Source organism: Lithobates pipiens, unplaced genomic scaffold (genome assembly GCF_037356315.1).
Source record: "Lithobates pipiens isolate NorthernLeopardFrog02 unplaced genomic scaffold, aLitPip1_a1.2 Scaffold_13, whole genome shotgun sequence".
Classification (NCBI taxonomy): Eukaryota; Metazoa; Chordata; class Amphibia; order Anura; family Ranidae; genus Lithobates; species Lithobates pipiens.
Window position 1 is genome coordinate 126,416,739 of NW_027507718.1, and position 18,204 is coordinate 126,434,942.

The 18,204-nt window shown below is 42.3% G+C and overlaps 1 protein-coding gene across 2 annotated transcripts in view; it reads left to right on the forward strand.

Moving 5' to 3' along the window:
- The window catches only part of USHBP1 (USH1 protein network component harmonin binding protein 1), a 120,577-nt gene that overhangs the window by 11,967 nt on the left and 90,406 nt on the right, over positions 1 to 18,204 (forward strand). For both annotated transcript variants that reach the window (XM_077475535.1, XM_077475534.1), the window contains 2 exons: positions 8,976 to 9,154; positions 12,357 to 12,533. In XM_077475535.1, the coding sequence (XP_077331661.1) occupies positions 8,976 to 9,154; positions 12,357 to 12,533 (356 nt within the window). The remainder of the gene's footprint in view (positions 1 to 8,975; positions 9,155 to 12,356; positions 12,534 to 18,204) is intronic.

Genomic DNA, 18,204 nt, shown 5'->3' on the forward strand with positions numbered 1-18,204 from the left:
TTTATAACAGAAAGTAGAAAATTGTCAGTCATTTTCCTTTTATATCACAAAAAAAATACTCAGTGGTGATCAAATACCACCAAAACAAAGCTCATTTTTGTGTGAAAAAAATTATAAAAGTAGTGATATGCATGCGGCTACGCACGATGAGCAGTTGCAGCACCCAGTATTAGTTTATTACTATTAGCCAACTATTAGTTTAAATTGGCTGAGCGGCCTATGCTAATCGTATATAACCCAATCAACCCTGCAACAAGAATCTGCAGATCCTTGCCGCAGGAATTTGCGAGTCGGAAAAAAACAGCCATTTGAAAGGGGCCTTATAAGCATCCTTGTCAGTGTAAAAATGGTTTACTCCACTTTCACTGCACAGCTTGGTCTGTTAAAGGAAGTTGTTACATAGTAGGTGAGGTTGAAAAGTAATACCAAGTCCATCAAGTCCAACCTATGTGTGTGATTATATGTCAGTATTACATTGTATATCCCTGTATTTTGTAGTCATTCAGGTGCTTATCTAATGCCCCATACACAAGGTCGGACATTCCGACCACAAAATCCGTCTGATTTTTTCAGACGGATTTTGGCCGAAACTTGTTTTGCATACACATGGTCGCACAAAGTTGTTGGAAAATCTGATTGTTCGGAACAAGGTGACGTTCGTATTATACGATGGGACTATGTAGAGGCCAGTAGCCAATAGCTTTCGTCTCCAAATTTTTTCTGAGCATGCGTGATTCTCTACACACGATCGGAAAAAGTCTGATCGGATTTTGTTGTTGGAAAATTTTAGATCCAGCTCTCAAACTTTTTCCAACATAATCCAATTGGACTTTTTCCCGTCGGAATTTCCGACCGTGTGTATGGGGCATAATAGTTTTTTGAAATTATCTATGCTCCCTGCTGAACCACCGCCTGTGGAAGAGAATTCCACATTCTTACCGCTCTTACAGTAAAGAACCCTCTACCCAGTTTATGGTTGAACCGCTTCTCTAATTTTAGTGAATACCTGCGTGTCTCTTTAAATTCCCTTTCGCAAAAGAGTTTTATTCCTGTTGTGGGGTCACCAGTATGGTATTTGTACATTGAAATCATATCCCCCTTTCAAGTGTCTTATCAGAGAGAATAAGTTCAGTGCTTGAAGTCTTTCCCTGTAGCTGAGATCCTCCAGTCCCTTAGTTAGCTTTGTTGCCCTTCTCTGGACTCTCTCCAGTTCCAGCACATCCTTCCTGAGGACTTGATGGCATACACCAGGTGCGGCCAGACCAGAGTCATGTAGAGTGGAAGAATTATTGTTTTATCTCTGTAGTTAATCTCTTTTTTAATGCATGCTAACATGCTAACATTCTATTGGGTTTGCTTGCAACAGCTTGGCATTGCATGCCATTGCTGAGTCTGTCATCCACTAGGACCCCCAGGTCCTTTTCCATCCTAGATTCCCCCAGAGGTTCACCCCTAGTGAGTAGATTGCATTCATGTTTTTGCTACCCATTTGCATTATTTTACATTTTTCTGCATTAAACCTCAGGTGTCATGTATTTGCCCACCCTATTAATTTGTTCAGATCATATTGCAAGGTTTCCACAGTCTGTGGAGAAATGATTGCCCTGCTTAGCTTAGTATTGTCCGCAAATACTAAAATTGAGCTGCTTATCCCATGCTCCAGATCGTTTATGGATAAATTAAATAGGATTGGTCCCAGGACAGAACCATGGTAGACCCCACTTTCCACACTGGCTCAATCCGAGTACTCCCCATTTATCACTACCCTCTGAACTCTCCCCTGTAGTCAGTTGTCAATCCATGTTGTATGTACAGTAAACGTGTATGTGGAACCGTATCAAATGCCTTTGCAGAATGCAGATCCACCACATCTATGGGCCTTCCCTTATCTAGATGGCAACTCCCCTCTTCATAGAAGGTTAATAGATTGGTTTGGCAAGAACGATTTTTCAAAAATCTTGTATATAGTGCCTTATCGTCCCCTCCAAGAGCTTGCAAACTATTGACGTTGGGCTAACTGGTCTGTAATTCACAGGGGCAAATTTAAGGCCACTAGGGGGCGTGAAGACGGAGCCATTTGTGCATGCCCGGTGGCCACAATGTCCGCTGGCCACCCGCGATAGCTCCAGAGAGAGACAGAACAGGGATCTGTCAATGTAAACAGGCAGATCTCCGTTCTGTCAGGGAAGAGTAGACAGATCTGCTGTTCATACTGGTTATAGAACAGCGATATGTCTCCTCCTCCAGGCAGTCCCATCCCCCCACAGTTAGAAACACTCCCTAGGGCACACATTTAACCCCTTGATCACCCCCTAGTGTTAATCCCTTCCCTGCCAATAACACAGTAATCAGTGGCTATTTTTTAGCTCTGATTACTGTATAAATGTCAATGGTCCAAAAAAAGTGTCAAGGCTGTCCGCCACAAAGTCACAGTCCTGCTAAAAATCGCAGATCACCGCCATTACTAGTAAAACATTTTTTTTATAAAAATGATAAATACATTTCCTATATTGTAGACGTTATAACTTTGTGCAAATCAACCAATATATGCTTCAGCCCCAGAAGATTTTACCCCCTTCCTGACCAGAGCACTTTTTGCGATTTGGCATTGCATCACTTTAACTGATAATTGCGTGGTCGTGCAACGTTGCACCCAAACATTTTTTTCTCCCACAAATAGAGCTTTCTTTTGGCGGTATTTGATTACCTCTGTGATTTTAATTTTTTGCGCTATAAACAAAAAACGGGCGACAATTTTGAAAAAAAATATTTATAATATTTTTTACTTTTTGCTATAATAAATATCCGCCAAAAATATATAAAAAAACGATTGTTTTTCTCAGTTTAAGCCGATATGTATTCTTCTACATATTTTTGGTTAAAAATATTGCAATAAGCGCATATTGATTGGTTTGCACAAAAGTTATAGCGTCTAAAAAATAGGGGACAGTTTTATGGCATTTTTATTGTTCATTTTTTTTTATTAGTAATGGTGACAATCTGCAATTTTTATCATGACTGTGACAGACACAACGGACACTTTTGACACTATTTTGGGACCATTGTCATTTATACAGTGATCAGTGCTATAAAAATGCACTGATTACTGTGTAAATGACACTGGCAGGGAAGGGGTTAAAAACTAGGGGGCGATCAAGGGGGTACTTGTGTCCAAGGGAGTGATTCTAACTGGGGGGGATGGGCTACAACTCACATTACAGCGATCACTGCTCCCGATGATAGGGAGCAGTGATCTGTCTTGACACAAGATAGAACAGAGAAATGCCTTATATGTTTACATAGGCACTTCCCCGTTCTGCGGCTCCATGACACAATCGCCGGGAGATCGGCGGACATCGAGTCCGCTGGTCCCACGGGCCCCGTCATGCTGCACGTGGCAGGCGAAAGGGCCCACTAACCTCGCCAATTAGAGGAGATGTACAGGTGCGCCCATTTGCCCACCACTGCCATTGTGCTTACATATATCGGCGTGCAGCAGTCTGCAAGTGGTTAAGGGGGAAAATCCTTCTGGGGTTAAGTGGTTAAGGACCCTTGGGTGCAAGCCATCTGGTCCCGGGGACTTATTAATGTTAATTTTTTTCAAGTCTATTCCTAATTTTATCCTCTGTTAGCCATGAGGGTGCTTCCTGTGATGTGTCATGAGGATAAACATTGCAGTATTGGTTACCGAATCTCCTCATTTCCCTCGTGAAGACTGAGGAGAAGAATAAATGCAATACCTTTGCCATCTCTCTGTCTTTTGTAATCAGATTCCCCTCATAATTCTTTATGGGGCCAATATGATCCGACCTTCCTCTTTTACTATTTATATACTTAACTACCTCAATACATTCTACTTAAAGTGGTTGTAAACCCTTACAACACACTTTGACCTACAGGTAAGCCTAGATTAAGGCTTACCTGTAGGTCCAAGAAATATCTCCTAAACCTATACGGTTTAGGAGATATTTGCCCGAAGACAGGCACCGCTGTCTAAGGCGCATGCGCCATAGATAGCGGCGCGCAGGCGCACTGAGCGCAGCATTTCCAAGAATGGAGCTGCCGCGTGTGTCGGCTCCCGTGCGCATGCGCGGCAGTGACGTCATCGCGCCTTCGCCGAATGACAGCGGCGGAGCTGTGAGACCCCACCGACAACATGGATGCGCCAGACTACAGGGGACAGCGGTGACTTCGCTGGCTCCTGTGTCAGCTAAGTGACACATAATGGACTACTATGCGATCCATAGTAGACCATTATGCTTTGTCTTTGCAGGGAATGAAAGAGGAAGTAAACTCATCAGGGTTTACTTCCTCTTTAAACCCCCTTCCTGCCCAGACCAATTTTCAGCTTCCGGTACTCTCACACTTTGAATGACAATTACTCAGTCATGAAACACTGCACCCAAATGAAATTTGTGTCATTTTTTTTCACACAAATAGAGCTTTCTTTTGGTGGCATTTAATCACTAATGGTTTTTTTATTTTTTGTGCTATAAATAAAAAAAGACCGTAAATTTTGTGAGAAATTGCCCTTTTCTTTGTTTCTGTCATAAAATTTAGCAAATTAGTAATTTTTCTTCATAAATTTTGCCCAAAATTTATACTGATATATATCATTGGTAAAAATAACCCAAATTAGTGTATATTATTTAGTCTTTGTGAAAGTTATAGAGTCTACAACTATGGTGCTAATCACTGAAAATTGAAAACATCTGATCAGGCATTTAGTACATCAGGTGAAATAATTTCTTGAGATATTAACAAGTCAGAAAAGTACAAATACCCCCCAAATGACCCCTTTTTTAGAAAGTATTCCAAGGTATTAAGTAAGTAGCATGGTGAGTTTTTTTAAGTTGTAATTTTTTCCCACAATTCTTTGCAAATGAATATTTTTTTTCTTTTTTTTTTACAAAATTGTCATATTAATTGGTTATTTCTCTCACAGAGAATATGCATACAACAAATTACACCCCAAAATACATTCTGCTATTCCTCCTGAGTATGGGGATACCACATGTGTGAGACTTTTACACAGCCTGGCCACGTACAAAGGCCCAACATTAAGTAGCACCTTCAGGTGTTCTGCAAGCATTAATTGATCATTTCTCAACCACCTATTACACTTTTGAAGGCCCTGGAGCACCAGGACAATGGAATTTCCCACAAAATGTGGAAAAAAAATGAAAACGCATTTTTTTTTTTTTTTACACAAAGTTGTCCATTTATAAGATATTACCAACACATAGCAAAAATAGAAAAAATGACACCCCAAAATACATTCTGCTACTCCTCCTGAGTATGGAAATACCACATGTGTGAGACTTTCACACAGCTTGGCCACATACAGAGACCCAACATCCAAGTAGCACCATCAGTCGTTCTAGCGTTTCCTGGCAACTTATCATTGTTGAAGGCCCTTCATATTTCTAACAAATAGCATGTACATACCAAGAATTACAATCCAAAATAAATTCTATTGCAGAAAGGGTAAAAAAAAAAGTATTACCTGTGCTTTTAGTAGTGTCTAAACTAAGGGATGGCTAAACTAATGTTTAGCCATCCCTTCGTAAACATACTGCCTCTTGCTACTGCTAATTATTTCCATAGTCCAGGTAGCAGGCAGAGGTGTTGTCCGTTCATGCGACAGGCAAAGGCATGATGGTAGTAAGTCAGCAGCAGGCTGAGCACCGCAATCGGGTAAGACCTGTGCACAGGGACACAGGAGTAGCGGTTTTGACCCACCCAAATCTCTATGAAGTCTCCGGACTCCAGACCCTAGTCCAGAAATTACGAAACCCGGAAAAAACTGAAAAAATTGTTTTCTCCATCTGGAAAAACTATTCTGGAGCCCCTCACATATGTGAGACCCCTGTGTACTACAGTAGCAGGGCAACAGATCAGTCCAAGCGGTGGGCAGAAGCATAGTCACAAAACAGGTCAGGGTCAGTTCATGTGGAAGCAGTCCAAATGGTAGGCAGAGGCATAGTCAAAAAGGAGGCCAGGGTCAGTTCACGTGGAAGGCAGTAGCATGGTTATTTGGGGAAGCATGGAAAATGGTCAGCACAGATGATGAAAATGGGGAAAATACAGGCTAATATTTTAGGGATGTATGATAAAGATTGAAGCATTCACCAATGCAAAGGCCAGGTTGGGAGGGACACTGGGAACAATGGTAGCTGGTATGTTCGAAATCCTCTTCTGCTGCACACGTGACATCTTTTTTGCCGTCTTCGGCCTGCTTCAGATGGTGGAATGTTGTACGGGAAGTGGCGTTCATGAAGTCGGCTAACAGCATCAGAGTGAAGGTCTTTTGGGGGGGGGGGGGTCTATGAGGGACATGACTACTTGTTCTATGAATTTTAGGAAGGGGGCAGGGCTTTCTGTGGATTTGGTGTAGACTATGTAGGAATTATAAATGGCCAAATGGATGAGATAGGGCTGAATCCTTTGATCATTGAAATCCACCCCCTCATGTAGAGATTATAATCATGGACACGTGTTGGATTTTCAATGGGACCACATCTTCACTGAACTACAACTGTAGTGTTATTGTGAATGGTGGACATCATGTGCACGTTCCTGTTATCCTTCCATCTCAAGGCCAGCACTTCATTGCATCTCAGTGTTGCTCTTTCCCCCCTTTGCATCTCTTTGTTTACTATGGATTGTGGGAAGCCCTTCCTAATTTTTTTGGAGGTTCCGCAGGCCAGGATTTTTTTTTGATGTATAGGTGTTTAAAAAGGGTCAGGCTGGTATAGAAGTTGTCAAGGTATATATGATATCATTTTTTCAGAAGTGAGTAAACCAGGTCCCATACGATTTTTCCAGTTATGCCCATGTAGGCCAGGCACTCAGGGGGCTGGAGCTGGGAATCTCTTCCTTCATATATGCGGAACGCATAAAGATATCCCGTGACTCTCTCACAGAGCTTGTAAAATTTTATTTGGTATTTGGCCTTTTTGCTAGGAATATATTGTTTTATTCCTAGCTGGATGAAAATGGTACCAGGGACTCATCCACACATATATGCTTCTCGGGGACATAGAGTTCTGCAAATTGTTGGGAAAACAAATGTATCAGTGGGCGAATTTTATATTGCTTTTCAGAATTTGGACGATTGCGGGGAGGACACTGGGTGTTGCGTTTAAATTAAATTAAGGAATCGGAATCTCAAAAAGAGGATTCAGTGTCAGTTTCTGCAATTCTTTGGGCCATCTACCACGGGAAATCCCTAGACGCACACGAGGTCAATAAGGTAACGGTAAGCCCAATAAAACCAGCAGCTCATTCAGGGGTCAGTGCTACACATACCTGTGGAGTTGACACCTTGCAGATTGATCATATACTATTACTCACACACTGCTTACCAAAAATCGACTAGGGTGAACAAAAATGCATGTAGCCATGTGGCCAGCAAGGGTACTCAATTTCAGCTACACAATACCATACAAATTGGGTTGAAAAGGGGTATTACTGATTGTCAAGGTTAGCCTTAAAGAGGAAGTAAACCCTGATGGGTTTACTTCCTCTTTTTTTCCCTGCAAAGGTAAAGCATAATGGACTACTATGCATCGCATAGTAGCTCATTATGTGTCACTTACCTGACACAGGAGCCAGCGAAGTCGCCGCTGTCCCCTGTAGTCCGCCGCATCCATCTTGCTGGTGGCGTCTCGCAGCTCTGACGAATCACAGCGGCGAAGCCGCGATGACGTCACTCCCGCGCATGCGCACGGGAGTCGACAAATTAGGCAAATCCATTCTTGGACTTGCCGCATTTAGTGCGCCTGCGCGCCGCTGTCTACGGCGCATGCGCCGTAGACAGCGGTGCCCATTTTCGGGCAAATATCTCCTAAACCATATAGGTTTAGGAGATATTGCTTGGACCTACAGGTAAGCCTTAATCTAGGCTTACCTGTAGGTCAAAGTGGTTTGAAAGGGTTTACTTCCTCTTTAACTGTAGCTCCTACTACACAGGGTAAAGGTGTCAAAACAGACCTTCATTTAAAAGTGAAAGTACCTCTAATCTGCCTCTCTTCCCCCTCCTCCAACATATTAGAACGCTTTTTTCTTGTACAACTTTAGACTTGAATGTTCCTTCGACAAACCAAAAACACCATCCAGCGCTCAATCCTAGCACTTCCCCAAACAACAGAACTTTGGTGGGCAATCATTTTAACAAAACAGCCCTCCTTGGACTGGGCGGTCCTTCCTCAGAGCTAACTCCCAAACAGTGAGCCATTATTTGAGCATTCACACACTGAGGACACACCCCACCCAATGGGCAGCTGGGCGGGACAATCTTAACCCTCTTATCATTGCCTCTAAACGCTGTCCACAAAAAAAAAAACAGTTGGAGCGTTGTACATGACAAGCTTGATTTTATTTCTACTTGAGTATAATACTGTTATGTGCTTTCAATAAATAGTATTTTTGGTAATGCACTAGGCGTTTGTGTATATTTTTGCAATGAACTGTAATGGGTTGCCAGTGGATGTCATTGCTTAGTAGTACAAGAGACCTTGAGAAAGAGTCTTACATAACTTGAACCTCTGATTTACCAAGGAATTGTAGAAAAAAAGCAAAGACAACAAACTATAATAGTGGCCAGGTATGGATGCCCAAGTACTAACTGCCATTCAGTTTTGCGGTACTTCTCAGAGTCAAGACAGGTCATGCACACTCCACCACTCCAGTCATTGCCATTTTGCCACAGCCAAATTAACCAAAATTCAAACTGTGAGTGGCCTGGTGGCACCAAGTCCTGCTGCAGGTGAAAAATTGAGTTCTGAACAATGATTGCATCCAATCAAAAACACATGTTCTTTGATAGAATGTTTATTTTTATATTTTTAGAAGGGCAGGTTCACTTGTTCATTGTACTTTTTATAACACGTGAACATAATGTTGCCCATCCATTTTTAGACATATTATACACTTCTATTCTTGTGAACCTAATCCTCCTTTTTCTCTCTCAGGATACCAAAATGATGTCTTCCTGCAGTTACAGGAGGTAATTTCTTCTCTGGAGGTATGTGTATTGTCATGGAGGAATTCACCAAGAGAAAAGTCAAAGGATGAAAGCGAAACAACTCCTCTGAATGTACCTTTAAGCACTGGTGACTCGTCCTCTGCAAGCACACAGGAATTAAATGAGGTATAATAACTTCTTATAAATATTTTGCACGCTGCTCCAGGGGAGATCGGGCTCCGCACTAAGGTGTTGGCTTGGCTCAAACAAGCTAGCAGGAACTAAGTCTATTCCGACATTCTTTGCGCTAGGCACAGTGCTTTCTCAAAAGAAAGAAGGAATTTGGTAAAGTGCTTTGCCTTACGCGAAACATGTTAGAATAGAATTTGGTCATGCTGGCTCTTTTAATAAAGAAAAATTATTTTGTATCTCAGTTTTCAGCATTCTTGTTGCTGATACAAGAAATCCATGCAGCTCTTTGTTTTTATTATATATATCTAAAGGACATCTGTGGCTAGAACTCTGCACCTGTGTACCTAGTTCTCACTCTTCCTGTTGGATTCTCCGCTCACTTTATATAACATAAAATAGAGCAGGTGAATGATTCCTATAGCAGCAGCATTAAGAGTGAAATGGTAATATCTGCTAATGCATGTTTTCTTAGGAGCTTAAAAGGGAAGTGTGAGATTGAGGAAAAACAAACCTTTATACTCGCCCAAATAACAGCAGCATTGATACTGCCGCTGTTCCCTGCCTGCTCTAATGCCAAAAATTAATGATCACAGCACTGCTGATTGCTCAGTTCTTGATCTTCACTGAGGAGAGAGCGGTGACTGTCAGTTACCTCTCTCCATTCTACCCCACCAGGCTGTGGAGGGGTAAGAGTGGCTGGTTCAGACTCTCAGCAGTATGCTGAGAGGCTGAGCCAGCTGCAGGCATCCATCTGGGCAGATCCTGACATTGTCAGAACCCCTGCAGAGCCTGGACCAGCTCTGTGATGTCAGCTGAATCTGGAACACAGGAGTGCAGACCTAAGTGACCCACAGGAGAAGTATAGCTAAAAGAGCTTTGCCCATACTTCTCCTTTAATGTAGAACTACAGATTAAATCTAACTAGTCTTAAAAATGCTTCCTCCTCCCCATTGGGCTTGCCCCTTGGCCTGCCCTTGCCGCTCGCCCCTATCTGTAGTCTCCCAGTACTCTTGGGCTCTTTGATACCCCCCTTGTGGGAGCACCACATGGCTTTGTTTACGCCATACCTTTGTTTCATCCTGTACATAAAAAGGGGGCCCTTACCTATATATCATATATATATATATATATATATATATATATATATATATATATATCTCTTCTCATTTCCCCCTGTTTTTTGTTGCCATGTTGACTATACACAGGCTCTCAGCCTAATTCTACATGTCTTTTCAGAGGATTATCCTCCCGCACCACTTGTTATGCAACCTTTTATCTACACATGACTATCCTCATATTCAATACATATTGAGTTGAATTCGCTCTATATTTGTACCTGTTGTACTATGACCTGTACCTCTATACTGGAATCCTTTTCTTATTTCTCAATAAAATATTTGAACAAGAAAAAGGCTTCCTCCTCTATCCTAACACCTATACTTACTAACCTTTGTATGAAAGATGTATATACTTACCCATTATCAGCCCGCTCTGGTCTGGTCACGTGATTCCCCGTGTCAGCCAACAATAGGTGTGCACACAGGGTGTGCCTGGGGTGCCTAAGCACACCCTAATCATCCTGTGCGATGCAGATTCCCCCTTCCAAACTCCTGTGGCAACTGAGGCAGAGAATAGGGATAGAGAGAAAGAGACTTACAAATTGTTGCCCCTTTCTCTGTATCAAATTTGAGACACCAGGGGTCTGTTTAGATTGCTACACCCAACAAGGCTGTTAAAAGGACGTGAAAAAAAAAGTAGGGGGGGGGGGGCATAGGTGTGCACACAGGGTGCCTAGGCATACCCTAATCACCCTGTGCAATGCAGATTCCCTCTGCTGAACCCCTGTGGCAGCTGAGGCTACAGAGAAAGGGACTGGGGAATTCTCTGCTATTATACCAAAGCCCTCAGTGAGGCTCCTAACAAATTGTAAAAACAATTTAAATAATTATATAATTATAACAAATAATAAATTTCCAAAAATAATAATAAAAAAATATTGTAAAAAATAAATAAATAAAATAATAATAATAAAAAAAAACTACTGACACCAATCTCATCCCTACTGACACCATCCACTGCTCTACTGTGCATGTGTGTTTGAACTTTGCGGTGCACACCCTAATGCAATAGGCTGCGCTCGCCTATGCACAGGGGACAGTATATATATATATATATATATATATATATATATATATATATATATATATATATATATATATATATATATATATATATATATATATATATATATATATATATATATATATATTATTTTATATATACTGTGATTCCGTACTTGCCAAATATTCAGCAGAAATCTCCCTATGGCTGCAACCATTTTAACTGTGGGCAGCTGAAGCTGCTGCCTGTTCACTTCCTGGATTTACACAGACACATACCTCCAGCTCTGCAGCCCTGCAGCTTTCATTTGCCTCTTATGACACATCCCCCTCCCTTCCCTGCAAAATCACATGAAAATGAGAGAGCTGTGCATGATGTCATAAGCCTAGGCTTTAAACCAGACAAGAAGCAAGAAGTGGGTTGTATAAGGTATTTACTGGCATAAAAATAATGTTTTACTATCCAAAGTTAAAACATAAAGGGCAGAAGATTTAATATATGGAAAAAATAACTGAAGGTTCGCTTAAAGTTGCCCATCTGTTGTTGGCGCTCCCTCCTCTCCCCAGCAGCCACCACTGCTTGAAACGGGAGCTCATGTGACTGGAGCAGACTGAGAATAGGTAGGTATATACATCTTTTTTTTACACGGGTTAGTCAATGTAGATGTTAGGAGTGGAGGGCACAGTTTTTAGACTAGTTAGATTTAGCCTGGAATTCTACTTTCATTTGCCAAGACTTAATTTAATTAAAAAAAATAATTTAAAAAAATATATCACAACATATTAAAAACTGAAAATGGGATTGATCATTTGGATTGTGTTAAAGGTGGTATTTGATAACAGGAATGTGGGAATCCCATTACCTGTTTTTGCACCCAAGTCTGATGGCCACCCCCTCCAGTGAGCTATTTTGTAGGCTCGTTAAAAACAGTTCCAGGGCACTGGAACGTTTTCTGTGAGATCAAGCCACAGTCAAAACCAACTAAAAATGCAAACCAATGAGAGTGTAACATTTTATATATTAGGTGTGGGAGTGTAATATACTCACAAAAATCATGTGTTTCATGTTAATACAGATAACCTCTGGTACATTTCTGAATGAAGACCCCAGCACTCTAAAGTCAGAAATCCAACGTTACAAGGAGGATAATGCTTTCCTAAGAGGCAAACTTGGGCTCACAGACAAGGAACTGGACAGGTCAAAAGCCACACTCACGTTGTTCATGGAGGAAAAGGAGATGCTGCAAATTAAGGTATGGGCGTGGGAAGGTCCTAAAGGGATATTAAATACCAAGAAGGAGCTAGGTACAGGGTGCAGAGTTCCAGAGGGTGCTAGGTACAGTATGCAGGGTTCAGGAGGGTGCTAGGTACAGGATGCAGAGTTCAGGAAGGTGCTAGGTAAAGGGTGAAGAGTTCAGGAGGATGCTAGTTACAGGGTCCAGAGTTCAGAAGGGTGCTAGGTAAAGGGTGCAGAGTTCAGGAGAGTGCTAGGTACAGGATGCAGAGTTCAGGAGGGTGCTAGATACAGGATGCAAAGTTCAGGAGGGTGCTAGTTACAGGGTGCAGAGTTTAAGAGGGTGCTAGTACAGGATTCAGAGTTCAGGAAGCTGCTAGGTACAGGGTGCAGAGTTCAGGAGGATACTAGGTAAAGGGTGCAGAGTTCAGGAGGGAGCTAGGTACAGGGTACAGGGTTCAGGAGGATTCAGGATCCAGGAGGTCACTAGGTACAAGGTGAAGAGTTCAAGTGGGTGCTGGGTACAGGGTGCAGAGTTCTGGAGGGTGCTAGTTACAGGGCGTAGAGTTCTGGAGGGTGCAACATACAGGGCGCAGAGTTCTGGAGGATGTAATGCACAGGGTGCAGAGTTCAGGAGGGTGCTAGGTACAGAATGCAGAGTTATGGAGCGTGCTAGGTACAGGGTGCAGGGTTCTGGAGGGTGCTATATACAGGGTGCGCCCCCCCCAACCCCCATCCTTGACAGGAATGTCTTCCCCCTCCCATCCCTCTTCCTGTACAAATACTATGCTAAATGCTTTCAATTCCCTCCCCCCCAACTCAGTACTCGGATAAAGTGCAGCTCAATGTAGAGCAGGTGATTCCCTTCCTCCCAGGCTAGTACACAAGGTGCGCCCAGGGAGGGTCCAGTACCACTGTACTGGACAGGGGTGCCAGCACCTCTGTCCGGACAGGGGTGCTGGCATTCTAAATATAGAAGCCTGGCTTCTGTGTTTAGAATTGACAGTATTGAGTGTAAAGCACAGGGCCAGCACCAGAGGTGGTGGAACTCCGTTATGCCACTTTGTGCCTTGGTTGTTGGTATATGGAATAATTCAAATTATCACCCACTTTTATATGGCATTGTTCCATAAGTTTAGAAAATATACCTATATTACATGTATTCCAAGACATGATGTATACAGGATATAAACCATTCTAGTATAGTCTTAAAGGGATTGTAAAGTGAATAAAAAAAAAAAAAATAACAAACATGTTATACTTACCTCCACTGTGCAGCTCGTTTTGAACAGAGTGGCCCCCGAACCTGGTCTTCTGGGGTCCCTCGGCGGCTTTCTCGGCTTCCTCCTGCAGGTGCTTCTCACGTTCATGCGAGGGAGCTCGCATGGTGAGAAGCATCTGCGGGCGCGCTCCCGTGATACAGCCGGCGGCTATAGCCGCTCGCTGTATCACACGGCCCCGCCCCCCGGCGCTCCGCGTCAGTGGATGTGATTGACAGCAGCGCGAGCCAATGGCTGTGCTGCTTTCCATCTATCCACTCCAGCCAATCAGCGGCCAGGCTGAACGGTGGAAAGGATGGCGGGGCGAGCGCGGGACTTTCGAGGGGTGAGGTAAGTAAAACGGGGGGGCTGGGGGCGCCGGGACTGTCAGATGTTTTTTCACCTTAATGCATAGAATGCATTAAGGTGAAAAAACATTTACCTTTACAACCCCTTTAACATAAATTCATTGCTATAATACTGCAGTTTCCTTTTAAATTGTCTAGGATATAAGCTTAAAAGCAAATAAAGGAAAACTAGGAGTATATATTCAGTAAGGGCTTTCACACTGGAGTGAAAGGAGCCACTTTTTTCAGGCGCTTTACAGGCGCTATTTTTAGCTCTGTAGCACCTGAAAAACGCCTCAGTGTGAAAGGGGCCTAAGGGAGACAATATGGGGAAGACAGAGTGAATTTTAACTGGGGTTCAATACTGTCTTGTAACACTGTCTTGTAAGGAGTTTAACAGCTGTTTCTTTGATGTTAAGAGACCGTATACATTACTTTTAGATTGTCCGCACATTCATCCCAGTCTACGATTTCATGCTCCAAGGAGCAATCCCATTCCCAGACATGAAGTTTAAAGCAATTAACAACACATCTACAATGGATATAAAAAGTCTACACACCCCTGTTAAAATGTCAGGTTTCTGTGATGTAAAAAAAATGAGACAAAGATAAATACATTTCAGAACTTTTTCCACCCTTAATCCTGGCGGTATTCCCGAGTGTGGCTCGGGGTTAAATTTCAGTACCATTATCGGTAACCCCAAACCAGACTCGGGATTGCATTGCAGAATCCTGGTACAGCGTACCTACCTTGTCACCAAGATCCTGCGATGTCCCCCCACTGTGTCCTCTGCCCGATGCTATGTGTTCCCGGGCTCTGTTCCCTGAAAGCATCGTGACGCATGGGGGCGGATCCCAGCGGCAAAGTACAAAAAAATCACACATACAGTAATCTTAAGGATTACAGTGTACCGTATCAAATCATTTCACCTCCCTTTTGTCCCTAGTGCTTTGTCCAGTGTCCTGCATGCACTTTTATATTATATATACTGTTCTTTCTGCCTGGAAACTTGAGAATGTCCATGGCATCCAAAAAGTGTCCCCTTATATCAAAAGTGGTTTTAGACCAGCTAGAAAAACAGTGATGGTAAATTAGAACACTTGCAAAATTGAGCGATAGGGATTTGTGGGGAAATTTATTTTATTATTATTATTTTTTATGATTATTTATAACATTATAATTTATGACTTTGTGTTTCAAACTTTATCATACCCAGGATGTTTACTGGACAGAGTTAAGTGAGTTATTACTAAGAATTACAGGCCTACAATATAATACACCAAATTTCTATACAAAACAATGTACCGCTTTGAGATTCAAAAATCTGACATAATCATACTGCCAGGGAGGCTACTGTGACCTATAAACAAAACAATATAAAGTTGGCGCACAAATGAATGGTCTCTTTAAGAGCGTTTGACTATCTCGTGGGATGTTTGTTTATTTAAATAAATGTCCTGTAGATGGTCTCAATGTGCGGCTGTTAACCCATTATGGACTTGGCAAAAAATGGATGCAGCAGAAAAAACGATCAAAAACAGCGCATCAAAGGGACTAGTAGATTGATGTGAAAAAGACTTTAAAATGTCATTTATTAAATGTAAAAAATGAACACAGACATCTGATCCCTGCAGGATCTCAAACACATAAAAAACACCAATCATAAAACGGACAGATGTTTGATAATGAAAAGCTCCTCAGATCTCTCAATTATAACTTTGGAAAGGTCAAAACCAAAGACCAATGTGCACAGCTTTCGAATGCCTAATGAATGCAATCAATCATCTGAAAGAACCCAAAAAGTCAGTGTAAACGATTGGAACAACATTCCTAGGGACACTCACTTCATAGGTGTTCAATGGGCTGCAGAGCTGATGAGTCCAGTCTGATGACCGAGGGGGAGGTGTTTATTTCAGCTCCATCTGAAGCGTTCGGCTTGGAGGCAGAGGTGTAATGCTGCACGCTAGGTGGTAAGGATCAAGCTTAGTCACCAGATGATATCAGCTGTACACATAGGCAGCTTGGAGAACGCTGCACTGCTTGCAGTGCCGCTTGTCCGAGCGGCTGTGGATCACATGAGAGGCTTGTCACGTGGAAGGCTGTGAAGGGGAAGGTTGCTATGCTTTGACAAAGCGCAGGAGCGCAAAACATGTAAGCAGGAGAGTCGGCATAGCAACCTTCCCCTTCACAGCCTTCCACGTGACAAGCCTCTCATGTGATCCACAGCCGCTCGGACAAGCGGCACTGCAAGCAGTGCAGCGTTCTCCAAGCTGCCTATGTGTACAGCTGATATCATCTGGTGACTAAGCTTGATCCTTACCACCTAGCGTGCAGCATTACACCTCTGCCTCCAAGCCGAACGCTTCAGATGGAGCTGAAATAAACACCTCCCCCTCGGTCATCAGACTGGACTCATCAGCTCTGCAGCCCATTGAACACCTATGAAGTGAGTGTCCCTAGGAACGTTGTTCCATTCGTTTACACTGACTTTTTGGGTTCTTTCAGATGATTGATTGCATTCATTAGGCATTCGAAAGCTGTGCACATTGGTCTTTGGTTTTGACCTTTCCAAAGTTATAATTGAGAGATCTGAGGAGCTTTTCATTATCAAACATCTGTCCGTTTTATGATTGGTGTTTTTTATGTGTTTGAGATCCTGCAGGGATCAGATGTCTGTGTTCATTTTTTACATTTAATAAATGACATTTTAAAGTCTTTTTCACATCAATCTACTAGTCCCTTTGATGCGCTGTTTTTGATCGTTTTTTCTACTGTGACCTATAAACTGTACAACTCAGTTGAACAACAAACTGAAATCTTTTAGATGAAGGGAAGTAAAAAAAAAAAAAAAAAAATGATATGGTTGCATAAGTGTGCACATCCTTAAACGAATACTTTGTTGAAGAACCTTTTGATTTTATTACAACACTCAGTCTCTTTGGGTATGAGTCTATCAGCATGGCAATATCTGCCCACTCTTCTTTGCAAAAACATTCCAAATCTGTCAGATTGTGAGGGAATTTCCTGTGCAGAGCCCTCTTCAGATCACCCCACAGATTTTCAATCCTATTCAGGTCTGGGCTCTGGCTGGGCCATTACAAAACGTTAATAACCTTCTTGTGAAGCCATTCCTTTGTTGATTTGGATGTATGCTTTGGGTCATTGTCATGTGGAAGTTGAAGTTCCTCTTCATGTTCAGCTTTCTAGCAGAAGCCTGAAGCTTTTGTGCCAACATTGACTGGTATTTGTAACTGTTCATAATTCCCTCTACCTTGACTAAGGCCCCTGTTCCAGCTGAATTAAAACCACCCCACCATGCTTCACTGTGGGTATGGGTTTCTTTTGGTAATGTACAGTGTTGTTTTTGTGCCAAATATATCTTTTGGAATTATGGCCAAAAAGTTCAACCTTGGTTTCATCAGACCAGAACACATTTTCCCACATGCTTTTGGGAGACTTCAGATGTGTTTTTGCAAAATGTAGCCGGGCTTGGATGTTTTTCTTGGTAAGAAAACGCTTCCATCTTGCCACTCTACCCCATAGCCCAGACATATGAAGAATACGGGAGATTGTTGTCACATGTACCACACAGCCAGTGCTTGCCAGATATTCTGGCAGCTCCTTTAATGTTGCTTTAGGCTTCTTGGTAGTCTCTTTGACCAGTTTTCTTCTCGTCTTTTCATAAAAGGGACATCCAGTTCTTGGTAATGTCACTGTTGTGCCATATTTTCTCCACTTGATGATGACTGCCTTCACTGTGTTCCATTGTTCCATGGTATATCTAATGCCTTGAAAATTCTTTTGTACTCTTCTCCTGACTGATACCTTTTAACAATGAAATCCCTCTGATGCTTAGGAAGCTCTCTGCAGACCATGGCTTTTTCTGTAGGATGTGACTAAGAAAATGTCAGGAAGGACCTACTAGAACAGGTTAATTAACAGGTTAAGGGTTAATCAGAGGCACTTTAAATGATATATTATGTTTAAAATACAGTATATTGCAGCCCATTTATTTTCAGTGGTATGCCAATGCACCCAGGTGCACAGGAAACTGTACTTGTCCCTATTCTGGGAATGCAATGC